The sequence below is a fragment of the Myotis daubentonii genome, chromosome 4 (assembly GCF_963259705.1).
Source record: "Myotis daubentonii chromosome 4, mMyoDau2.1, whole genome shotgun sequence".
NCBI lineage: Eukaryota > Metazoa > Chordata > Mammalia > Chiroptera > Vespertilionidae > Myotis > Myotis daubentonii.
The window spans coordinates 47,577,403-47,604,223 of NC_081843.1; the positions used below are offsets into that span (position 1 = coordinate 47,577,403).

Genomic DNA, 26,821 nt, shown 5'->3' on the forward strand with positions numbered 1-26,821 from the left:
TGAATTGGCCCAGCCAGCATGTGTTGCAACTTTTCTGTAATTTTGAAATTATACCAAAATCAAAAAAGTTACAAGAAACTAATTCAAGTAAGAATCAGCAAAGGATACTAAATCTAAGTAGTGAAAATCTGACGTGGAATGCAGAGTCACAAGGCATCTATCCACAATGGCTTTTTAGTTACGAAAAAAAAGTAATGATGCAATAGAGAAAACAAACAGCATCTTTACCAAGAGATCAAAATTAAGATCACCTAAAAATGACAAAGGAGTTCTGTCACAATGCAAAATTTAGAGGCTGTGGAAACAACAAGAAAGTAGCAAATGTGACTAAAAGCAGCAGTCAGAAAGGAGAAAAATCATAAGAGTATGGACCTAACTTTTATACTGTCTTAGGTGCTGGGGACATTAAAATCAATAAACTTTCCATCTCTGACCCAAAAGCTCCAAGTCTAGTAATGAAGACAAAACATGTACAAAACAACTGTGATATAAGATATCAATAAATGAAGAGATATATACCATGTTCATGAATTTAAAGTCTCAGTATTGTTAAGATGTCAATTCTTTCAAAAGTGATTTACAGATTTAGGGCAATCCAATTAAATGCCCAGCAGGCACTTTTTATAGAAACTGACAAGTTGGTTCTAAAATTTAAATGGAAATGCATATGACCTAAAAAAGCCAAAGCAGTATTTTTTTAAGTTGGAGAAGCTACACTACCTAACTCTAAGATTTATTATAAAGCTACAGCAATAAAGACAATGAATGTGGCACTAGCAACAGAATAGACATTTATACCTATCAATTGACTCCTGGTGAAGATGCCAAGGAAAATGATGCTGGAGCTAGCTAGATGCTTACATGGGAACAAAATGAACAGCAACCCTACCTAACACCAAAAACAAAAATGAACTCAAAATGGACCATAGACTAAATGTAAGTACTAAAACCTTCAAACTTCTAGCAGAAAACACAAAAGACAATCTTTGTGATCTTGGGATAGTTATTAGCTAGAATATTAAAATCATAAACCATAAAAAAATTATAAATTGGACTTCATCAAAATTAAAAATTCTGTTCTTCAAAAGTCACACTTAAGAAAAAGGTAAGGTAAGCCACTGACTGATAAAATATTCACAATACATATACCTGACAAAGAACTTGTATCCAAGCTATATAAAGAGTTCTTACAACTCAATAATAAGACAAAGAAATACACACAAAAATGGGCAAGGATTTGAACAGATAGCTGACAAAAGAAATATACAAATGGCCAATAAACACCAAAAAAATGATGTTCAACATACTTATGTTCAATATCCTCACACACATTAAAATGCTAAAATTTAAAAGAATGGCAATACCAAGTGCTGGCCAGGATGTAAAAATATTGCTAATTAGAATGTAAAATAGTATAAACTGTCTGGCAGTTTCTTATAAAACACCAACGCTACAACCTGTCAACTACCCCTAAGTATTACCCAAAAGAAATTAAAACATACATCTGTGTACATGAATGTTAACAGGTTTATTAAAAATAGCCCCTAACTGGAAATAGCCCAAATATCCATCAATGTGAATGGGTAAACAAATTGTGATATACCCTTATGATAAAATACTACCCTACCCTACAATAAAAAAAACAAAAAACTTTAATATATGCAACATGGATGAACCTCAAAATCATACTCAGTGGAATAAGCTAGACAGAAAAAGTACATTTGTATGACTCTATTGTTATAAAATCTTAGAAAATGCAATCTGTGACAGAAAGCAGATTCTGGGACCAGGTTTAGGGGATGACGAGGCTGCCAAGGGGCATGAGGAAACTTTAGAGAAGTGGTTCTCAACCTTCCTAATGCCGCGACCCTTTAATACAGTTCCTCATGTTGTGGTGACCCCCAACCACAAAATTATTTTCGTTGCTACTTCATAACTGTAATTTTGCTACTGTTATGAATCATAATGTAAATATCTGATATGCAGTATTTTCATTGTTACAAATTGAACATAATTAAAGCATAGTGATTAATCACAAAAACAATACATAATTATATATGTGTTTTCCTATGGTCTTAGGCGACCCCTGTGAAAGGGTCGTTCGACCCCCAAAGAGGTCGCGACCCACAGGTTGAGAACCGCTGCTTTAGGGGGTGATGAAAATGCTCTGTATCTTGATCTCATGGGTATACAACTATAAAAATTCATCAAAGTGTACAATTTAAAAGGATACTGATTGGAATGTGTAAGTTATAATTTATTAATATTATGTTTAAAAAGATACAAGGCTGTAATAGAAAAATGTATAGATACAATGGGAGAACATCTTTAGCTGGCTGCTACCAATCACCTTTGCCATCCTCGTCATTGGCAAGAACATAATAAGGCAATAAGCCTCCAAGGAACAAGCCACACTACTTGCATCCTAGAGAAAGAATCCTCTATTGTGACATCTATAAATATACTAGAGGCCTGGTGCACGAAATTCGGGGTCCCCTCAGCCCAGCCTGCACCCTCAGCCCAGCCCGCACCCTCTCCAATCTGGGATCCCTCTCATAATCCAGGACCACTTACTCCTAACCACTCACATGCCTGCCTGCCTGGTCGCCCCTAACTGCCCCCACCCGCCTGACAGCCTGATCACCCCTAACCACCTCTGCCTGCCGACCTGATTGCCCTTAATTGCCCCCCCTGCCAACCTGGTCACCCCCAACTCCCCCCCACCCGCTGGCCTGGTCGCCCCTCACTGCCCCCCTCTGCCAGTCTGGTCAGCCCCAACTGCCTCCTCTGCTGGCCAGGTCGCCACTCACTGCTGCCCCCTGCCGGCCTGTTCACCCCCAACTGCCCCCCCGCCCCCTGCTGGCCTGGTTGCCCCCACTGCCACCCATACTGGGCTGGTCGCCCCTCACTGCCCCCTCTGCCAGCCTGGTCTCCCCTCACTGCCGCCCCTGCTGGCCTGGTTGCCCTACGCAGCCTGATGCTCAGTCATTTGGTCATCCATCCCTTTGCCTGCCTGGTCACCCCACAAAGCCTGCTGCTCAGTCGTTTGGTTGCCCCTAACTAAGCCCCCTGCTGGCCTTGTCACCCCACTCAGACTGTTCGGTCCTCCATTCGGTTGTTTCGGATGTGACGGCCCTGGCTCCTTATATATAGAGATAAAGACAAAGTCAGGATCTCAGAAATGACCATTATGTAATATGGTATCCATATTATATAGATGTGTATATTACCATATATCACATAGTTGCAAATAGATAAACTTTAGTCAATATTGTACAAAGCATACTATACAAATCACACTGCATAAAGCTACCCATTAGGCAACGTCTAGAGGACATCAAAATACAAAAGTAGCCCTAGCCAGTTTGACGCAGTGGATAGAGCAATGGCCTGCGGACTGAAGAGTCCCCGGTTCGATTCCTGTCAAGGGCACATGCTTGGGTTGCAGGCTCGATCCCCAGTAAGGGGTGTGCAGGAGACAGCCAATCAATAATTCTCTCTCATCAATTTTTGTTTCTATCTCTCCCTCTCCCTTCCTCTCTGAAATCAATAAAAATATATATTTTTAACAAATCTAAAAGTAACTGAACCAATGTCTTTTTTTAATGTCGCTGCTACATCAAATCATAAGAGGTTTAATTACAAATATCACAAATGTTTTATTACAAATATCACAACTTAGGGATACTTCTTAACTTATACCCTCAAGTTTAGATGCCACAAAAGTCATTGTAGGCCCTGGATGGTTTTTCTCAGTGATTAGAACATCGGCCCTCAAATGGAGGGGTTGTGGGTTTGATTCCAATCAAGGGCATGTACCTCAGTTGCAGGCTTGATCCCAGCCTAGGTTGGGGCATGTTCGGAAGGCAACCAATCAATGTGTCTCTCTCGCATTGATGTTTCTCTCTCTCTCTCTCTCTGTCTCTCCCCCTCCCTTCCATTCTCTCAAAAAAATCAACGGGGGAAAAAATATCATCAGGTGAGGATTAACAAAACAAAACAAAAAAGTTCAACTTAGTCTTACTGCTAGAGTGGCATGGAACTTAATTATACTCCTTTACACACAAACTTGACCAAAATACCTAATCATGGTCTTTTTTCTTTTTTAAGTATATTTCTATTGATTTCAGAGAGGAAGGTAGAAGGAGAGAAAGAGATAGAAACATCAATGGGAAAACCAAGATGGCGGCATAGGTAAACACTGGAGATTGCTGCCTCGCACAACCACTTCAAAAATACAACTAAAAGACGGAACAGACATCACCCAGAACCACAGGAAGGCTGGCTGAGGGGAAATTCTACAACTAGAAGGAAAGAGAAAAGCATACCGAGACTCAGAGGAGGTGCGGTGCGGAAGTAAGATACAAAGGTGTGGAGGTGCATGTGGAGCGGGCTGGCGGCTGAGGGTGCGGTTGTCTGTTTCAATCAGGAGGGAGTCTCAGGCTCTGAGCTCCAGTTCCGGGCGAGTCTCTGGGGACCCAGACTCAAACGGGAGAAGCGGGACTGTCTGGCATCGGTCGGAACTAGAGGGCAGCTTTCTCTCCGAGGTACTTGCAGCAGTTGCTGGGACACTGAGAGGCAGAGCCTCTGGGGACGGGACTGAGAGCAGCCATAACTGCTCGCTCCACCCACCCTGTTGACGCCCTGGGACCCGCCCTGCCCAAGCCTTGCATGGAGGCATTTGCTGGATAGCCTCAGGCAGAGGCTAGATTAGCACCTCCCTAGAGGACAGAAGTTCTCCCACTGCAGACACAGCTGATTCTCACAGCCAGTTGGGCTGGAGGTCAGATCCCCCCCAGTGTTACCTACAACAATCAAGGCTTAGCTACAACAAGATTGCGCACAAAGACCACTAGGGGGTGCACCAAGAAAACATAAAAAATGCGGAGACAAAGAAACAGGACAATGACAGAAATAGAGGAAAGCAAAATGCTGGATATAGAGTTCAAAACCACACTTTTAAGGTCTCTCAAGAACTGTCCAGAAGCTACCGATAAATTTAGTAAGGCCCTCGAAAAGACTGGTGAGACCGCCAATAAATATAGTGAGATCCTCAAGAAATCTAATGAGACTCTCAATGTTGTGATAAAGGACCAACTAGAAATTAAGCATACACTGACTGAAATAAAGAATATTATACAGACACCCAACAGCAGACCAGAGGAGCGCAAGAATCAAGTCAAAGATTTGAAATGCGAAGAAGCAAAAAACACCCAACCAGAAAAGCAAAAGGAAAAAAGAATCCGAAAATAGGAAGATAGTGTAAGGAGCCTCTGGGACAGCTTCAAGCGTACCAACATACCAGAAGATGAGAGAGAGCAAGATATTGAAAACCTATTTGAAGAAATAATGACAGAAAACTTCCCCTACCTGGTAAAAGAAATAGACTTACAAGTCCAGGATGCACAGAGAACCCCAAACAAAAGGAATCCAAAGAGGATCACACCAAGACACATCATAATTAAAATGCCAAGAGCAAAAGACAAAGAGAGAATCTTAAAAGCAGCAAGAGAAAGAAACTCAGTTATCTACAAAGGAATACCCATACGACTGTCAGCTGATTTCTCAACAGAAACTTTGCAAGCCAGAAGGGAGTGGCAAGAAATATTCAAAGTGATGAATACCAAGAACCCACAACCAAGATTACTTTATCCAACAAAGCTATCATTCAGAATTGAAGGTCAGATAAAGAGCTTCACAGATAAGGAAAAGCTAAAGGAGTTCATCACCACCAAACCAGTATTATATGAAATGCTGAAAGGTATCCTTAAAGAAGAGGAAGAAGAAGAAAAAGGTAAAGATACAAATTATGAACAACAAATACACATCTATCAACAAGTGAATCTAAGAATCAAGTGAATAAATAATCTGATGAACAGAATGAGCTGGTGATTATAATAAAATCAGGGACATAGAAAGGGAATGGACTGACTATTCTTGAGGGGGGGGAAGGGGTGTGGGGGATGCGGGAAGAGACTGGACAAAAATCGTGCACCTATGGATGAGGACAGTGGGTGGGGAGTGAGGGCAGAGGGTGGGAACTGGGAGGAGGGGAGTTATGGGTGGGGGGGGGGAAGAGGAACAAATGTAATAATCTGAACAATAAAGATTTAATTTAAAAAAAAAAGAAACATCAATGATGAGAGAGAAACTATGATTGGCTGCCTCCTGCACACCCCCTATTGGGGATAGAGCCCGCAACGCAGGCATGTGCCCCTGACTATGCCTTTGTCTGGAATCAAACCCGGGACCCTTCAGTCCACAGGCCAATGCTCTACCCACTGAGGAAAACTGGATAGGGCCCTAATCATGGTCTTGATATCCAAGTTGTAAGGTGTTGAGGGAAAACATCGATGAATCTGCCTTCAAACTGTTTGCTACCTCTCTATATACCAAGAATATATGAAGCTAATAGTACAAGTTTGAGGACACTGAAATATAATTCAACTAATGCTCTCACAATTGGCAACACTCTGAAAAGGTACATCAAAATTATTTAGCAAGTACACATCTTTAAATAGTATGACATAATAAGAGTAATTTTGCTAACAGCACAGTTCTTTGGCATTAGTGAAATCTTTATTTAATTTATTAATGGTTCTGGATTTTAGATAATTATGTATGAAGCAGAACATACATTTCAGTTTCAAATAAGATTGATCAAGGTCTCTTGGATCTAAACCTCTTTAAATTGATTGCTGCATCAACAGCTAATGATGTCACTTTTTCCCCCTGGAGAATCTGTTTCAAGCTAAAGTAATTCTCTCTATATTCCCACTTTTAAAGAGGACAAGCTGTAAATGATTGAATCTAGTATTCCAGCAAAATTCAAGTCATGAAACAGGTGAACCACAAAAGGCTTAAAGTACAACCAAAATGAACACACACACACACACAAAAACCACAAATCTAGGAAATAGCCCTAGCTCGTCTGGCTCAATGAACAGAGCCTCGGCCTGCAGACTGAAGGATCCCGGGTTCGATTCCAGTCAAGGTCACATGCTCGCATTGCAGGTTTGATCCCCAGTAGGAGGTGTGTAGGAGACAGCTGATCAATGATTCTCCTCATTGATGTTTCTAACTCTCTCTCCCTTCTCTCTGAAATCAATAAAAATATATTTAAAAAAACAAAAAAACTAGGAAATACAAAATACAATCCACACCCTCCTCTCCTTACTGTTCTTATCTCTACCAATAAGTATAAATATCCCTTTTATAAGAAAACTTAAGAAACTGAACTTTAAATAGGACAACTTATAATACACAGATATTACATATTTATTCATTCGACAACTATTTTTGAAAACGCACTATATCCCAAAGGCATTTAAAGCAGTGAAATACAGCAGTGAACAAAACAGACAAAAATTCTTGCCCTTGTGAAGCTTATTATTTAGTAGTAGAGATAGACAATAAAAAAATAAATAAGTAAAATATATAGTGGGCCAGATAATAAATTTTATGGAGAAAAATGAAGTAAAAAAGTACCATAGAGGTGGGGCACTTTTCATTATGATAATCAGGGCAAGACTCACTTATCAATGTGACATTTACACAAAGAGCTGAAGAAGATAAGGCAGGCCAGCCATATGAAAATCCAGGGAAAGAACATTTGAGGTAGAGATTCAAGTATCCAAGTAGCCATATGTAGGATGCTAAAAGATGAAGGTCAAGAAGACAGGTAGTGGACCGAGGGGGACAAGGGGGATTATAGAGCACATAAGGTCTTTAAAGGCAATTATAAGAGTGGATCATGTAAGGCCTTAAATGCAATTGTAAGATCTTAAGGCAGGGGTCCTCAAACTACGGCCCGCGGGCCACATGCAAATACAAATATTGTATTTGTTCCCGTTTTGTTTTTTTTACTTCAAAATAAGATATGTGCAGTGTGCATAGGAATTTGTTCATAGTTTTTTTTTTTAACTATAGTCTGGCCCTCCAACGGTCTGAGGGACAGTGAACTGGCCCCCTGTTTAAATGTTTGAGGACCCCTGGTGTAGACAGATGAAAAGATCTATACTAATAAAAGGGTAATATGCTAATTAGACCTATAGATCAAATGTCTTCCAGACCTCCTTCCAGACAAAGCCACGGTGGCAGGGGCTGAGGCAGAGGCGGTTAAGGTCGATCAGCCAGTCAGGCAGAGTGGTTAGGGGTGATCAGGGCAGCAGAGGAGAGAGGTTAGGGGCAATCAGGCCGGCAAAGGAGAGCATTTAGAAGTGATCAGGTCTGCAGGGGAGAGTGGTTAAGGACAATCAGGCCAGCAGGGGAGAGCAGTTAGGAGAGATCAGTCTGGCAGGGGAGCAGTTAGGGGCATCAGGCAGGCTAGACAAAGGGGTTAGGGGGCGATCAGGCAAGCAGGAAGGTGAGCAGTTAGGAGCCAGTGGTCCTGGATAGAGAGAGGGATGTTCGACTGCCGGCAGAGGTCCCGGATTGGAGAGGGTGCAGGCCAGGCTGATGGACCCCCCGCCACCACCCATGTACAAATTTCGTGCACCAGGCCTCTAGTATGAATATATTTGCCATGTAATTGGTAACGTTAAGACTACTCTTAACAGGATAAAATCACATTAAACTCATTTTGAACATTCAAACAAATGTAACTGTCAAATTTATATTTTAAAACTCCCTAACAAACACACATAAATGCTTTTAAGAAAGGGAATCAGTGCATGTAATCTTTATAGAGAAAGTTACTCAGAGTGCTTAAATGTGCCTTATGTATACTTATTATATCTGATACTTATCATATCTGATACTAATTAAGGAATAAAGTTAGCTTAGAAAAGTGAAAATATTTTGGAAAAAAAAAAGTATTATATAAAAAGAATACAATTATTTCCCTTATGGTCTCAGGAAAAAAAAGATGTACATCAATAATATTTAACATGTAAGTCTGTAAATTTAGTTTAGTAGAAATATATGTAAAGAATTTATAAATAGAATTTCAAGAGTAAAATTAAACATAGCATTAAAGTTCTGTCTGAAAGGGGATTCATGATTTAATAAATGTCATGACCACAAAGGCATTATAACAAAAATCAAATAGGAAAACCCTTTTACAAGAACTCTGCTGGCAGAGTCAACACTGATAAAAAAAAAAAAAAAAAAGAGCATACAAATTATAATAAGTAGTAGTGACATTTCAGTCTCATGTCTACAAAGAGGTTAAGAAAAACATCTATTTTTTAAAACAAGAGAGATGGAATAAAATATAAAAATCCCTTCAATCATATCCTGCAAAAAGCTATCACTAACATTCATTTTCAAATAATAAAAGATGAAAAGAGGTGTTTTTAAAAACTGAATTAGACATAAGCAACTGTTGATTTTTTAATTTATTATTTAATTGAACCTGACTCTTTGAATTTAGAATTATTACCCACTAGTCTTCCACTGCAAGTACCACCCAGACAGTTCACATGAGTGAGCCCCTAAGTTACCATTAAAACATCAGTCAGTCATTGTAAGTATACCTTTTGTTCATTATATAATAAATTACTGACATATATTTTGTTACAATTTAAATGACATGACCTATTTTCACACATAACTATTTTTAGTCACCATGTCCTAAACAGTTATTGGGATAAAAGAGAAAGATAACATCATAGCTGCCAGAGGTAGCATGATATAAAAGGAACAAAGCTTAAGAGATAGGCAGATCTGATTCCCATCTCAGCTTCACCATGGACTGCTTGGGTTATCATGATAAAATTACACTTTCTAAAGTTTTATTTCCTTCCTTTTCAAAAATATGAACCACACAAACATACACACAACTATATAAACCACCCTTCATAATGTCTGATACAAAAAAAAAAATTTGCAGGTAACATTTAGGCGGCAGTCCTATATGATAAAAGGCTAATATGCAAATCAACTGAACAGTGGAACAATCGGTAGCTATAATGCGCACTGACCACCAGGTGGCAGGCGCTCAACGCAGGAACTGCCCCCTGATGTTCAGTGCACCAGAAGCCAGTATAGTATAATGGCTTAGGAGTGTGACTACTTGTGTTAAATCCCAACTCTGCCACTTACTTAGCTGCATAACAATGGACCAATTATTTAATCTCTCTAAACCTCGATTTTATTTTAAATAGAAAGTAGAACTATTAATGGGTTTTATAAGATATAAAGCACTTAGTGGAGTAGTTGGTCAACAATAAACACAAAAAAAGCCTAACCAATGGACACAGACAACAGGGGGTGAGGGCATGAGTGGGGGGGCGGGGGGCAATGCGGCAATAAGGACACATATGTAATAGCTTAACCAATAAAGAAAAAAGTATTAAAAGAAATAAACACAAAAAATGTTTGCTATTATTATATTACCTTAATTAAGCATTTAAAATAATGTACTGGCTATCCTCTCATATACTATAAATTGGCAAAAAGTAATTTCCATCATTCTCAAGAGGCCAATATGCAATTAATCATGTTCATTCAACTTCTTTTTGCACACTTTATATGATAACTGATTAAACCACATTTTAAGCAGAACTTAATATAAATGTAACATAATATGGAGAAGTATTACTTTAAAAATATATATCATCTAGAACAGTGATGGCGAATCTATGACACACGTGTCAGAGGTGAAATGCGAACTCATTTTTTTGGTTGATTTTTCTTTGTTAAATGGTATTTAAATATATAAAATAAATAACAAAAACGTAAGTCTTTGTTTTACTATGGTTGCAAATAGCAAAAAATTTCTATATGTGACACGGCACCAGAGTTAAGTTAGGGTTTTTCAAAATGCTGACACGCCAAGCTCAAAAGGTTCGCCATCACTGATCTAGAAGATACTGAAAAATGACTTACTGTTAGAAGCATAAAAATATTTTAACTCTACTTGTATCAATGTAAAAATATGAACCCTGTGAAATAGCAGAAAATTATAGAGAACGAGCAAATATTAAAAGGCAAGTAGAGATTTATTTTTGATGGAGATGGTTGGAAGAAAAAGGAATTCCAGTAACACAAATGGAAAACTTAAAATCTGTACAGGACATAGGAAAAAGTAGAAATTGAAATGAAAAATGAAGAAGTGATGTGGAGGACACTTAAGAGCTCTTAGAATGCAGTTTTTAAAAAAGAAAGAAATGGAGAGAGATGAAAACAAAGGGCATTTTCCAAAAACCTATAGCTAATATCCTACTTAATGAGAAACTGAATGCTTTCTCTCTAAAACTGGGAACAAAGCAGGTTGTTTCAGACATACCACTTGTATTCAACATCATATTAAAAGTCCTAGTCAGTGCAATAAGGCAAAAAAACAAAATATAAAAGCTAGAAAGACTAGAAAGGAAGAAATAAAACTGTCTCTATTCATGGACAACATGACTTGTCAACAAAGAAAATCACAAGGAATCCACACCAAAAAAATGCCATAACTAATTAGTAAGTTTACATGGTCATAGAATACAAGATCAATATACTGTACAAAAATCAATTGTGTTTGTATGTACTAGCAACAAACAATTAGAAAACAAAATTTTAAAAATAGTACTATTTTCATCAACTCAAAAAAAAACTAAATACTTGGTACAAATCTAACAAAATATGTGCAGGATCTGTATGCTAAAGAATGCAAACACTGACATGAGAAATAAAAAAGGACCTAAAAAAACAATCATGGTACATCTACACAATGGAATACTACACTGCTGTAAAAAAGAAAGAACTCTTACTATTCGCAACAGAATGGATGGACCTACAGAGCATATGCTAAGTGAAATAAGCCAGTCAGAGAAAGATAAGTATCACATGATCTCACTCATTTGTGAAATATAATGAACAACATAAACTGATGCACAAAAATAGATTCAGACACAGAGAAGCATCAAACAGAACATCAAACTTCAGAGGGAAGGCAGGGGAGTGGGGTGGGGAGGGGTAAGAGATCAAGCAAAGGACTTGTATGCATGCATATAAGCATAACCAATGGACACAGACAGTAGGGAGGTGAGGGAATGTGCTGGGGGGGTGGGAGTGGCTGGAGAGAGGTCAATGGGGAAAAAGGAAACATATATAATACTTTAACCAGTGGTTGCCAACCTTTCGGACCTCAGAGACCACCAGTGGTCTGCAGAGCACCGGTTGGCGACTACTACTTTAAACAATAAAGAATTTAAATTTTTTAAAAAGGACCTAAAAAAATGAAGAGATATACTCAATACTGTTAAGAAGACCTTTCTCTACAAAGTGATCTATAAATTAAATATAATCTCTATTAAAATCCCAGCAGGATTTTTTATCCTATATAATCAAAGGGTAATATGCAAATTGACCCCTCGACCAGGAGTTCAACCGCAGCCCTTCCCCCCAGCTGGCCCCACCTCCGATCAGCCCCCCCAACCCTGATGGGGCGGGACCCACCCATGCACGAATTTGTGCACTGGGCCTCTAGTAGATATATAGAAGCTGGCTTTCAAGTTTATATGAAAGTGCAAAGAAACTAGAAAAAAAACAAAACAATTATGAAAAAGAACAAAGCAGACTCACAATGCCTGATCTTAAGACTTACTACAAAGCTTACAAAGCTACAGTAATTAAGGTAGTGTGATATTGGCATAAAGACAGACAAATAGATCAATGGAACCAAAAAGAGAGTCCAGAAAAAGACCCACACAAATATGTCAAATGATTCTGACAAAGGCACAAAGACAAGTCAGTGACAAAATGATGTTATTAACAAATTATGTGGGGGAAACCAACATCCATAAGCAGAAAAAAAAAAGAACTTTGACCTGCACCTTATGCCTTATAAAAAATTACTTCAAAATGGATTTTAGACTTAAATGTGAAACATAAACCTATAAAACAATTAGAAAAAATCAAAAGAGAAAATCTTTGTGACACTACATTAAGCTACAAATTATTAGATACAAAACCAAAAGCAAGATCAATAAAAGAAAAAACTGATAAATGGAACTTTATCAGAAATTAAAAGCTTTTGCTCTGCAAAAGACACTTAAGAAAATGAAAAGCTATGTACTAGAAAAAAAATCTGTAAATCACATATCTGACAAAAAACTTACACCTAGATTATATAAAGAACTCGCAAAACTCAACAGAAAGAAAACAAATACCCTCCACACATTGTAACAACCAAAAAAAAAAAAAGAAAGAAAGAGAAACCATACATTTCTATATGCTGGGATTCATGCCTGTAATCATCCTTTATATTACTACTAGAGGCCCGGTGCACAAAAATTTGTGCACTCGGGGGAAGGGGGAGTCCCTCAGACCGGCCTGTGCCCTCTCGCAGTCTGGGACCCCTCGGGAGATAACGACCTGCTGGCTTAGGCCTGCTCCCGGGTGGCAGAGGGCAGGCCCAATCCCTAGGTGCAGCCCCTGGTCGGGCTCAGAGCAGGGCCAATTGGGGAGTTTGGGCGCCTTCCCCTGTCATGCACAGAGCAGGGCAGATTGGGAGGTTGCGATGCCACCCTCAGTCATGCTCAGGGTAGGGCCGATTGGGGGGTTGGGGCACTGCCCCATCACACTCAAGACAGGGTCAATGGGGAGGTTGCGGTGCCACCCCCTGTCACGCACAGAGCAGGGCCCATCAGGGGGGTTGGGGCTCCGTACCCTGTCACGCACAGAGCAGGGTCAATCAGGGGGTTGGGGAGCTCCCCCCTGTCATGCACAGAGCAGGGCCAATCAGGGGGTTGAGGAGTTCCCCCCTGTCACTCACAGAGTAGGGCCGATAGGGGAGCTGGGGCACCGCCCCCTATCACACTCAGGGCAGGGCGGATCAGGGGGTTGGGGCGCCGCCCTCTATCACCCACAGAGCAGGGCCGATCAGGTGGTTGGGGCGCCGCCACTGTCACACTCAGGGCAGGGCCAATGGAGAGGTTATGACTCTACCCCATCACACACAGAGCAGGGCCCGTGGGGGGGGGGGGGTGCCGCCCTCTATCACCCACAGAGCAGGGCCAATCAGGTAGTTGGGGCGCCGCCACTCTCATACTCAGGGCAGGGCCAATAGGGAGGTTATGGCTCTACCCCGTCACACACAGGGCAGGGACCGTGGGGGGCGGGGGGGTGTGGCCCCGCCCCCTGTCACACACAGAGCCGCAGGGCGATCAGGGGGTTTGGGCGCTGCCCTCGGTCACACTGATCCCAGTGCCGGGAGGCCTCGCGGCTCCGCTGATCCCAGTGCTGGGAGGCATATTACCCTTTTACTGTATAGGGTAGAGGCCTGGTGCATGGGTGGGTGCCGGCTGGTTTGCCCTGAAGGGTGTCCTGGATCAGGGTGGGGGTCCCCACTGGGGTGCCTGGCCAGTCTGGCTGAGGGGATGATGGCTGTTTGCAGCTGATCACACAGCCTTCAGGGTGGGGGTCCCCACTGGGGTGCCTGGCCAGTCTGGCTGAGGGGCTGAGGGCTGTTTTCAGGCTGGGACTGAAGCTCCCAACCGCTCTGTTTTTTCTTTTCTTTTTTTTATTCTGGGCCAGCTTTAGCTCTGAGGCCTCGGCTGCTGAAAACAGGTTTCTGGCCTTTGTTTACCGTCTGTATTTGATACAATGTTTCGGTATGGCTGGCTGAAGCTCCGCTGAGTAAAGCAGGTTTCTGGGGTTTTTTTAGCTTCTTTATTCACAACATAGTTGCTGAGAGTTGCAGCTGAGAGGCCGGCAAGTCAGGCGGGGAACGTTGGAGTTCTCCGTCACTGAAGCAAGCAAGCCTCCCTGTTCGCATCAGCTGCCTGGCTGCCGGCCGCCATCTTGGCTGCCAGTTAATTTGCATATCTCGGCCCTACTCTGTGAGTGACAGGGGGATTAGCCAATGGGAAGGGTAGCGGAGTGGCACTAATTACCATGTTTCTCTTTTATTAGTGCAGATAACGGGACTTCTTTATCTGTCATAATGTGGAAATATAGTTAAACAAAAAATTTGAATAGACACTTCACCAAAAAATAATATCAATGGCAAGTAAGCACATATAAAGATCATCAACATAATTTGTTATTAGGAAAATGCAAATTAAAAACACAAGATACCATGATAAACCTAATACAATGGTTTTAATGAAAACAACTGACAATACCAAGTGCTGACAAGAATTTGGATCTACTAGAACTCTCATATAATGCTGCTGAAATGCAAAAATAATACCAACCTGTCACAAATACTTCCAGAAAAGAGAAAGGGAGGGGACCACTTTCCAACTCATTTGACAAGCCCAGTATTACCCTGATACCACCAAAGACATCACAATAAAAGTACAGACTAATATTCCTCATGAACACAGATGGAAAAACGTTTAACAAATTATTAGAAAATCAAATACAGCAACATAAAAAAGGATTATACATCATGACCAAGTGATATTAACCCAGGAATACAAAGCTGGCTGAAAATCGGAAAATCAATTATGCTAACACAGAAAAACAAAGGCAAAATGATCTGTACAATCATTTTAACCTCCATTAAGAGTGACTAAAGGTAACTAAAGAGATTTGTGACCTTTTTGTTACTTTATATTTTTCCTAAAGTGTTCATTTTGTTCACTGTTTGTAACTCAACAAATATTGGCTATGCTACCTTCTGCATGCACAACATTCTGCTAGGCACTAATACAGAAAAATAAGTAAGTATGTGAGTCGGTAAAATTACAGTGAGTCTTAGATGCAGGTACACAATTAAAAGAGAACCAACTCTGATCATGGCCCAAGAGGGGAAAAAAACTTTCATTCCTATCCTTAAGTTATAGAGGTATATTTTAAACTGTAAATTGAAATTAAATCACATTGTGGTAGCAAATATGTATGGCAATAACTTTATAGGAGATATTGTCTATATACTCTTCTGCCCGACTGTACCTCTCTACAAAATATTAAAAAGCTCTTCAGGTATAAAAATCTATGCCATACATTACTGAAAAATATCTTTGGTGTAACATAACCTATACCTTGTGGGGAGCGAGAATCCTCTGCCTGAATTTTTCGACTGTTTCTTGACCCATGGAAGACCAAGTATTGACAAATGCTTCTGCTTTGTCTTGTGCAAGATGAATGTTCTCTAACTGCTGCTGGAAAGCTGCAGGCTTCACATTGTGATATACTGCCTATTAAAGAGAAAATAAATTACATATATCTCTAATATTCATACAGAGACCTTGATCTATAATCAAACACAAAATTAATAATTTAAACCAAAAGAATATTTTATATTTCTATTGCAGAAAGTTTTTGTTATTTTACAAACAATATACCATTCCAAGGGCTGAAAGATTTAGGATTAAATGCTTAAATTATTCAGGCTAAACTTTTTCAGTTTTGCCTGAGGTTTAAGCACTCCATTCAATGGAAAAACTTCTTTGCCTTAACTAATGGTGCCCTAATTATTCATTTCCTGGGTTCTCCCACTACTCCATCATGGTCCAAGCAGGTTGGGCCAGGCAATGGCTAGGCAGTTCAGGTTCTCAAAGGCTCTCGGCCCCCCACCCCACTGCCATGATGCCCAAGAGGAAGGTCAGCTCCACTGAGGGCGAAGCAAAGGAGGAACCCAGAGGAGACCAGTGAGGTTGTCAGCTAAACTTGCTCTGTAAAAGTGGAAATGAAGCCAAAAATGGCAGCAGGAAAGGATAAATATGCAGACAAAAAAGTGCAAATGAAAGGGAAAAGGGGAGCAAAGGGAAAACAGATAAAAACGGCTAACCGGGAACCTAAATAAGAACTACCAGTGGAAAATGGAGAAACTAAAAATGAGGACAGCCCTAGTCAGTTTGGCTCAGTGGATAGAAAGTCGGCCAGCAAAGTGAAGGGTCCCAAGTCGATTCTGGTCAAGGGCACATACCTTGGTTGTAGGCTCCATTCCTGGCCCTGGTTGGGGCAAGTGCAGGCAGGAGGCAACCAAGTGAAGTGTCTCTCTCACAGTGATGCTTCCCTCTCTCTGTCTCTCCCCCTCCATTCCACTCTCTCTAAAAATCAATGGGAAAATATCCTCGGGTAAGGATTAACAACAATAAAAAAAGTAAAAATGAGGACAGGCCAGACTCAGATGAAGCAGAAGAAAAAGAAGCCAAGTCTAATTAATATCATATACCATGTCTTATCAGTGGTATCGGTCTCCCTTTTTGTACAAACCAGAGAATAATTTTACCAACTATTTTGTAAATGCCCATATTTTAGTAGCTTTAGAAACATTTTTAAGAATGAAGGAATTAGACCTCATCCCATTTTTTAAAATGTAAATGATTTTTTAAGAGGTGAAATAGTTTGCTGGTTGTTTCTTTTTTGATACAACCAAAACAGAGTGGTATATTAAATATGGGAGGCTTTGATTATCTTGGGTGTCAACTTAACATTCCATAGATGAGAGTAGTTTTTCTATTTGATGATACAAAGCATATTAAAGTGGCAATTTGAAGTCAGTCATACATTTACCATGTCCTGAACATTTTAAATTACTTTTATTCTCATTTTCATTTCTGGTAAAACTGTTTCCTAAAGAAAACCATTCCTTGTCAGAATTTTGTGCGCTCTATAACATCTTTGGTGTGGTAGTCCAGTTTTCCTAGTAAGTTTGTTAATGTGCCGTGAAAGATTGAAAATTTGATTCTGTAGTATATACGACATTGAACAGTAAATGAGTGGGACTTTGATGTATCAACATCTGAAGATATTGGTTCTTGATAGTCTATTAAGGAAAATTAGCCTTCAAATTTTAAGCTGGGAAGTCACTAAAATAACTGTTTAGAAAAGAATCACAATTACATGACTTTAGGTTTTTGGTATATATGTTAAGAATTACGTACAAACTGAAATGACTGTGTACTTATCCTAAAAACAACCAATTAAATCTCAATTATGAAAGGAAAAAAATTCATTTCCTTATTTCACTTAATTATTTCAAAGAGTAGTACAATGGTTTTGCTTCCCAACTAACAGAAATTTCTAAGAAGCACTTTCTCAAAACTGCCCTCCCTCTCCCAACTTCCTAGATAATATATAATAAAATATTGTAAAAATTGTAACAGTGCTATCTGTCCTATTACCTACATTATTCTGGAACAACTTTCTCATAAGTCCCTTGATACTCTGTCTTACTTTATTATCCTTTTCATCTACTGAAGGCCCGCCAAGGATAGTCATCATTATGATCTGTAATTTGTATAAAGCTGTATGTGTAGATGCCTGGTAGCTTGTCCTTTTAACAGTATCTGTCACTGGAATGTTCATAAAGCTACAGTACTATTTAAAATTTAATTCCAGCCCTAGCCGGTTTGGCTCAGTGGATAGAGCATCGGCCTGTGGACTGAAGGGTCCCGGGTTCGATTCCGGTCAAGGGCATGTACTGTGGTTGCGGGCACATCTCCAGTGGCGGGTGTGCAGGAGGCAGCTGATCGATGTTTCTCTCTCATCGATGTTTCAAACTCTCTATCCCTCTCCCTTCCTCTCTGTAAAAAATCAATAAAATACATTTTTTTTAAAAAATTAAAATTTAATTCCACAAGTATTCTATTTAATCAACCAACAAGAATTTATAGAGAATCTATGTTAAGCCCTGGAATGTGCTAGGTTTATATAAGATGCACGCGCACGCGCACAAGATCTTGGCCTCCCACAAATTTAAAACCTAGTGAAGAAGATATCACTGACACCCATGAAATAATGAAAGACTAACAAAGTGGTTTACTATGATAAGCTAAAGATAAAAGGAACCCAAACAGGAGGAAGAGTGCAAGTATAAGGGGTCAAGGGTACAATGAAAGGAGATGTGAGAAGAGATGCAGGCAGAAGGGCAGCTCAGTAGGAAGAAATAATATGACTAAAAGTCCTTTGACAACTATTTCTTTTCTAAATGTTTTATTTACCATATTAGTCAAATAAATCCCCCCAAAATCATTTGTTAAAATTTTTAAATAAAGTGTGTTCATCTTTCCAAATTATTATAACAAGTAACAATGAATTAAAATCTTTCATATCTTTCATAACTGTCTCAAGTCAATAAAGTCTTGATTCATACTGTCAAACACTTACACTACTCAACATTAAGACTGTTTTATAAAATGCAATACCCTGTGGGGGGAAAATCATACATTCAAATGTGGTTTTTTTTTACTACATTGAAATTCTTAATTAAAATATATTCACAGCTTCCATTTGCACACTTAAGAAAAAAAATGTCACCCCTATCACAGCAATACAAACATGTACCAGACACCAATGGTTGAGAACAATAAAAGTACCTGTTCTAAAATGAATGATATTGTTTCAAGAACTAGGTGAAGATCTTGTTTCTCTAGAGAAAATGCAGCTTGAAGTTTTTCTTCCTCTTCTTCACTGAAACTGTTCTCAGCCTACAACACAAAAAGCAATCTACTAGCACACATTCAGGTATTCAAAACTCAGATCCTCAACGGGAGATCCATTCAGTCATATATGGTTTTCTTCCTCTTCTTCACTGAAACTGTTCTCAGCCTACAACACAAAAAGCAATCTACTAGCACACATTCAGGTATTCAAAACTCAGATCCTCAACGGGAGATCCATTCAGTCATATATGGAATGAGAAATTGAAAGAAAGAGTAAATCCATGGTAAAAAAAAAAAAAAAAAAAAGAAAAGAAAACTTATGCATTTGTAAATTTCAAGCTCTCAAAATCAGCACAGTTCAATATCTGGATCTTGCCATGAGTCTCTGCCTTGACAGCTTAGGTTATGCACAACCACAAGTTCTAGTAAAAGAGCACAGTCCAGTGTGACTGGAGCACTTCCAACGTGGGGAGAATACAGGTTGTGGCCCTAATATATTATTATGATATAATGTTAAGGATTTTGAACTTTTTTCCATGGACAATGGAAAATCACTGATGGCTTTGATATAATCAATTCTTTTTTAGGAAAAAAAAATATTTGGAAAGATAAATGAAATAGTGTTATGAAGAAGCAATAGGAAGGGAAAGACTAGAGGCCTCAAGGTAGCAGTTTGAAGGTAATCATTGCATCCAGAGAAAAGATAATAAGCATTTGAACTAGGACTATAAGGAGAACTTGGATTTGAGAGACACTTCAGAGGAAGGAAGGGCTTTGAGGCTGGCTCCTGGCCTGCCGAGAGCCGGTCCATCCTTGCTGTTTCAAGGGACCTGGCATATATGGCATACTGTTCTTAATATGTTTGCTCACCTTCTTGGCACTATGTGTTTTAACCAAGGTCACCTCTCTGAGAAAGGTTGTTTCCCCAGGTAGAGATTTTCCCCTGAAGTTAGGGAGGGAATAAAACCCCTTAACTAAGTGCCAGACGGGTAATTAATCACTTTAACTACGAACAATCATGCTTAAGCTACATAATCTTTACTCCCTGGAATGGAGATAAGAAACGCCCTAACCTTTGGAATAGAGATTGATAGGATTGGAATCAACTGGTATAAATACAGATGTAACAAGACAACAGGACACAGAACCTACACAGAACCTAGACACAGAACCTACACAGAACCTAGAGACAGAAGAACTTCGCTGGAGAGAACATGGCAAAAGATCCTGGACAGAAACTGGCCACAGAACCTAGAGACAGAACCTATCGAGAGAACCTGGCTGAAGAACCTAGAGACAAAACCTGGCTACAGAACCTGGCTGGAGATCCTACCCAGAACTTCGCTGGAGATCCTGGACAGAACCAGTCTGGAGAAACTAGCGACAGAACCTGATGACAGAACCTGACTGGAGATCCTAGAGAGAACCAGGAGAGAGAACCCAACCATGCTGGTCAACTGAACACTGCCTCCGTGTCATTCCTTCTTCGCCGACTCCGTCCACACCTTTGGGGACCCCAGCACTGGCCAGGAAAAAAAAAAAGAGGAACGAGACCAGGTTCTTGTTTAACAGGGATGCCTGGCACCAGGGAGAACAGTTAGTGGTGCTCCATAAACATGTGATGGATGGAATTAAATTTTTCATAACCTGATAAAAAAGTTAACTTAGATTGGTGAGCAAGCAGTGAATTACTAAACATCAGTATGTCAAAAATAACCACACCCTTGAAACAAAAATGAAAGATTAAATGAAAGATTAAATACTGATTGACAGCAATACCACAGAATTATTTTTAAGAGGAAGAATTAAGTCATAAAATCGGAATTTTCCCAACGCATATTCCTCAGAACCTTAGTCCCAAAACATATGCCATCATAAAACACTTCCAAGGCCAAACACATTTGGAAAATTGTGCACAGCCTTAAATATTTACTATAAACACTACTATATAATATATACTGAAAAGTTCCATAATAAAAAGAATTAACGTTAATGAAGATAGAGCTTCCAAACCTTTTGACCATGGGACATTATCAAATTTTCATCAACAGACTTGAACCTCAGGGGGAAGACAGGGGAGGGTGGGTGGGAAGAGATCAACCAATGAACTTGTATGCATGTATGCATAACCAGTGGCCACAGACAAAGGGGTGGTGAGGGCCTGTCGGGGGAGGGCGGGAGCTGGCTGGAAGAGGTTAATGGGGGGGAAAGAAGGACCTATGTAATACTTTCAACAATAAAGATTTTAGAAAAAAAATGTTAACCCAGAAAAAAAAATTTTTCTAGAGACCTGGTGTTCTCAAAGATGCACTTTGAAACATTATTCTTCCATTATTCTTCGCAAAAAGTTCTTTAAGTAGAAACAGTTCCAGTGGAATCACAAGAAAGTATTATAAGTTATAGAAATGCAAACATACAAACCTTCAGGTGCAGTTTTTGAAGAATTCGGGTGAGCAATCGTGGAAATCTTCCTATATCTATTGCATTTATCAGCGACACTGCTTTTTTCATGCTAAATAAATTAGTAAAACAAAGTTTTTAAGTAAGCTTTCCAAGTGGACTTGTACTGGTTATAAGTACAGTTGTCCATAACTGCAATTATAAGTTTTCATTGAAACAACTCTAATGGCTATAAGGTAAGTCTGAGTGAAACAAAGAAAAATAGATGATGGCCCCAAAGGAGGCAGGGCATTACCTAATGCCCCCCCCGGCCCCCCCCCCCCCACACACACACACCCATTCAACTATGGTTGAAAAGGTCTATTTGGCAAATGTTCTCCTTCTTTGGGGCAAGGCAAACTACGAGGAAAGTTTGCAGTCTGTGGGGGATGGCATTACTGTAGCAGCACAGTGTCCACTTAACCCAAAATGCAAATGCAACATGAAAAAAGTGGGAGGAGGGAAGTGGCAAGTACACCATATATATGAAGAACAGAATGCTGTATGGCAGATCATTTTTTAAAAAAATACTATACAAAAATCATTTGGGGTCACTAAGCACACGGCTGTTTTAAAACCCTGCCGCAACAGTAATCGAGAACTTTACGTTATGTGACAAGCACAGTCCTGTGGCACCGTGTCACTGCGGGTCACCGATGTGGCGTCTGGTTACCCAGACGTTGGTGGGGAGGCAAGTTTCTGGCTGTCAGAACTCAAGGACTCCGGGCAGAAGGAAAAGCTTTGACATGGCAACGGTGTTCTTCAACATTCCTGCCCAATTCGGGCGCAAAGGAGTTCTGTTCCGCCTTCAGTGACTTGCCCATCTATTTCCGCACTTTCCCACACCCACCCACCGCCGCTTCAGGGGGGCTCGACGGCTGTTCCTTACATGAAGTCATTTTCACCCAAATCTATCTCCACCGCGGACAGCCGCTTACCTACCATAAACAGAAACTAACTAAAAGGAAACAGAATGAAAACAAAAGCCATGTCACCAAATTCTGACTGCACCATGCTAGCAGCCCCCACCCCGGCCTGGGTCTATGCCCGCGGGAGGGGAGGGTGCTGACACGGGCCAGGGCTGCGGACCGCCCGGCGTGGGGGCGCCTCTCTCGGGTCCGAGGTCGGGGACAGCGCCGGGCGGAGCGGAAGTCCTGCCCCCGGCGTCCGCGCGCCGCGTGCGGACCTCGGCTGGGACCCGCGGGGGTGCCCCCGAGGGCGAGGCGCCCACCGTCCCGGGCCGCACCGCGACTCGGACAGCCCCGCGCCGCCGTCCCGGCCGGCCCCCGCAGAGCCGGGGCGACAGCCGCAGGACACCCTTGCCGCCCGCGCCACCCCGGGGCGGCCGCCGCGAGCGCCGGGCCGGACGGCTACCTGGGGCTCTCCCGCAGGATTAACGCCGCGGACGCCGCCATCCTCGAAGCTCCCTCGCCCGCCGCTCGCCGTCAGCTGCTCGCGGCCCAGCCAATGGCGGCGCGCGGACGGGAACCCGGAAGGGCCAGGCCGCGCCGCCGCCCCGCCTGCGGGCTCCCGCCCCCCGTCCTGCGGTCCGAGGGTCGGGGGGCGCCACCGTCCTCCCTGCCTCTCCAACCTGTTCGGAGTTAGGCCTGTACCCGAATAAATTTATTTATATTTGCATGTTTACTAATTGTATACACCTGCATATGGAGGTGTGTATGTTTTTATGGATCATGTGTGTAGCATGTGTGTATATATGCATGTTACATACACGCTCTGCGGGGCGCCACGTGGAGCTTGCAGGAGTACCTTCAGTTGTTCCTTGAGCGCCTGCTATGCGCCAGGCGCTGTGCTAGGCACTTGGGATACAAAAGAACGAACTTTCTGCCCTCTTGGTTTCCCCGCAGCACAAATGCTCCCTCTTTGGGGTCCGACACTGAGCGAGGCTCTGCATAGTGGGAGAGATGAAACGCCGCAGAGACTGCTATTAAGGATCTCACAAGAGAGAAAGTGGGCAACAACGGGGGTTCACATACCTTGGTTTACCCCAGAAAAACTTGTACCGCCTGAAGGGGATTCAAAGGTGGGAACAGTGATGGGGCATCGGAGGTAGGATCAGGAAAGATTCCTAGGGCAGGTGGCATGGAGAAGCCTTGAATGATGGGCTGTGGCATGTGCACTTGATCTGGTGAAAATGGGGATATATTAAATGTTTACAAGCAAAGGAATTCTTGTGATGAGAGCTGGTTTGGTTTTGGTTTTGGTTTTTTGTTTTGGGGGGTCCTTTTTGCTTTAAGATTACTGTCAGCAGTATGATGATTGATTGGAAAGAGGTAAGCAAAAAAGCCAGATAGGAAATTTGCAATAATCTATGGAAAGCAATAAGATCCTATGGCAGTAAAATGGCATTGGTGAATAAAAAGAGAGTAGATGGGTTAGTGTTACATTTCAGCTGTAGAATCTTCCGGAGCTGGCAAGAGGTTGAATTTCATTTTCCTACCTAATTATGTTTTACTTAAATTATTATTTAAATTAGTTGGCACTCCTACAGCAGCCCAAAAACATCCTAACTGAAAGGCGAAGCCAGATTGCAAATTAAAAGTCAATAATCCCCACAAGGATAATTGAGTCAATTATACAGTGTGCTGAACACATACAAATACATTTAGTTCCACAGCACTCCACATACTCCCCAACTGGTGCAAGATGTAAAAAAGATGGATCTGAATCTACATAAATTATAGGTTCTGATACAAACACATTACCCTACCTAACTTTTAAAGAATCCCAGCTCAATCGCCTTTTGAGTCATTTTCCATTTGTCTTGATCCGTTGCCAAAGCAGAGCCACTAACCAGCTAAAACCCTCTGTAATCTCTAGTGGAGTTTTGGTCCTCCTCAGTTACCTTCAAAACCATAGCTAGGATTTTGAGCAAAAGAGCATCAAGTTGGAACAAAGCATTTAACCTCACTGTTTCCCATTCCTGATCTGCAAAATGGGGGCAAGAACAATGTCTGCTCCCCTGCACTGTGGTGAGAATAGCGTAAGGTGATGCATATGTACAAGAAGCACTCTACCCTCCCTCATTGAGCAAAGCGCAGGCTTCTGAGGTTTTAGCAAAAGAGAGTCTCCACTGGATACAGGGGCCTCTCATTCCAATTCTTTTCATTTTCACTGATGGGGTGATGATTTCTAATTGCCACTTGACAAAAAGGCTTGATGCAGTAAATAATTTTATCCCTTAAATGAGACTCTCACCCAAAATATTTCTGTGGTCTCTGGAATATAGGCATATATATAACCATTAAAAAAAAAAAGTCCTTGTAGTTGTCTACCTGTTGCCACCTGCTAGAGAATAGGAAATGTACCTCCTGGAGACATAATCCCATAATCATACTTTACCCCCGATCCCCAAACCTATCGGTGCATCTTTATGATGGATCCAGAGCCCAGATCTGCTGCCCCTGATCTTTTATGGCTACTAAACATGCTGAATGCCCCAGTTTCTTTCATGCCTTTGTCTTCATTGCAAACTTCCAACAATTCACTTGTTTCTTTTTTACATTCTGTGTTAGCCTGGGTTCTCTAGAAAACAACCTGATTACATGCTAGTGCTTCACCAGGTACTATAATTGTAGGGAAGTGGGAGTGAGGGCAAAAGGGAAGGAAGGAAAGAAGGGAAGCAAATACAAGGTGGTATGTTATCCAGCTGGTTACAGCTTCAAAACCTAGCTCATTTCTTGGTACTGTGGGGCATTCTGAGAGAGGCTATGTCCAGTCATTGTGTCTTGGAATAGCCAGGAGGTAGGCCTGAGGGGAGGAAATTTGTCTGCAGACTCTTGTATATCTCCTCTCTCTTGTTGGTCAATAGTTGTCCTACAGCTCATACCTCCCCTGAACTTCTGCGGGATGTCCCTGGTGCCTCTAAACAAGCACTGGAGAATCCAGAGCTTCCGTGAGTCCAGCCTGGTGGAGTAGGAACTAAGTCCTGGAGCTGCAGAAGAGGAGTCCATGGCCTAATCCCTAACCATACCCACCTCCAGATGTCTCCTTCTCTACCCCCTGCCCTAGTAAGGGTGGCAGCAAGTGGCAGGGGCTTTATGGCTATGGGAAAAGGTGAGTTCCCAGGGGCCACTTTATTGGAAAGCAAAGCAACACACTGAAGCCTGGGACATAGTAGGCTGAGCATATCTGGGGAGGTACATCCGGTAACTTGGAGACAGTTTTAGTCCTTGAGTGGAATCTCAACACAAGAGTTGCCTGGGTCCTGAGTGGAATCTCAACACAAGAGTTGCCTGGGTCCTGAGTGCTTCAGCTCTTTAATGATGTAGCTTTTCAATTCACATGTGCCTAGTTGTTTTACCAAAGTCTGTCACAGCACAGGTTGGAGTGAGATTGGTGACAGCCCTCCACTGTGTCAGGAGAGTTAATACTTCCTTCTAGGTGTGATCTTTGTCCTGCTTAGAGCTTCTCCCTTTTGGTGGACTCCTTCTCAAGGACTCTGTGCAGTCTCCTGCAACATAGACTCAGTCGTACCCACCCTCTCGCCCTCTAGGCATGATTTATATCTTTAACACTCAATGAAGTAGACCAAAGTCTGAGCCTTTTTCCCCAGAAGTCTCCTCCAACCCTTAAGTAAACCCTGGGTGCAACAAGAAGCCCTGCCCAAATCCATCCTTCAACCTTCCAGCCACAATGAAAATGATATCTTTGGAGGAAGGGTAATACCTACTTACCCACCACGACAATATCTGAGCCCCAGGAACTCAGTCCAGCTGAAATGACCTTTCAAGTAGGTTCTTGATATACCAGTATATATTGTCAAATAGGGGGGTACAGGTTTCCCATTATGTACCCTAGATTGTTCTGTCAATGGCTTAGCTAGGTATCTGAACCAGGCCCTTCAGATTGTCAAAGTCTGTAGTCCTACACTCACCTTCAGTTTCTCAGGTGCATTTGCCAGAGGTAGTTTAGAAGCACTGGCAGAGGACTAACACTACTTGCTACCCATGTCCTATCCCCAGATGACAATCAAATATAAAATTCATATTCAGCTGCTTTGTCACATTTGCTTGCAGAAGCCACTGGCCCAGTTTTCCCCCTTCCCACCATGCCGGCACGCACCTCCCCCCTCCACACCATCACTCAGTGTTTAG

General features: G+C 41.4%; 1 protein-coding gene across 2 annotated transcripts in view; it reads right to left on the bottom strand.

Moving 5' to 3' along the window:
• COMMD10 (COMM domain containing 10) overlaps positions 1-23,215 on the bottom strand; it is a 164,030-nt gene extending 140,815 nt beyond the window's left edge. Inside the window, exons 1-4 of one of the 2 annotated variants that reach the window (XM_059693817.1) lie at positions 23,082-23,215; positions 21,690-21,780; positions 19,203-19,313; positions 15,921-16,076 (exon numbers count right to left, since the gene is read on the bottom strand). In XM_059693817.1, coding sequence (XP_059549800.1) covers positions 15,921-16,076; positions 19,203-19,313; positions 21,690-21,780; positions 23,082-23,122 — 399 coding nt within the window. In that variant the 5' untranslated portion in view covers positions 23,123-23,215. Of the gene's footprint in view, positions 1-15,920; positions 16,077-19,202; positions 19,314-21,689; positions 21,781-22,702; positions 22,858-23,081 lie in introns of those variants that run through there. The other variant, XM_059693818.1, reaches the window with a different exon arrangement.
• Positions 23,216-26,821: the final 3,606 nt, after the last annotated feature.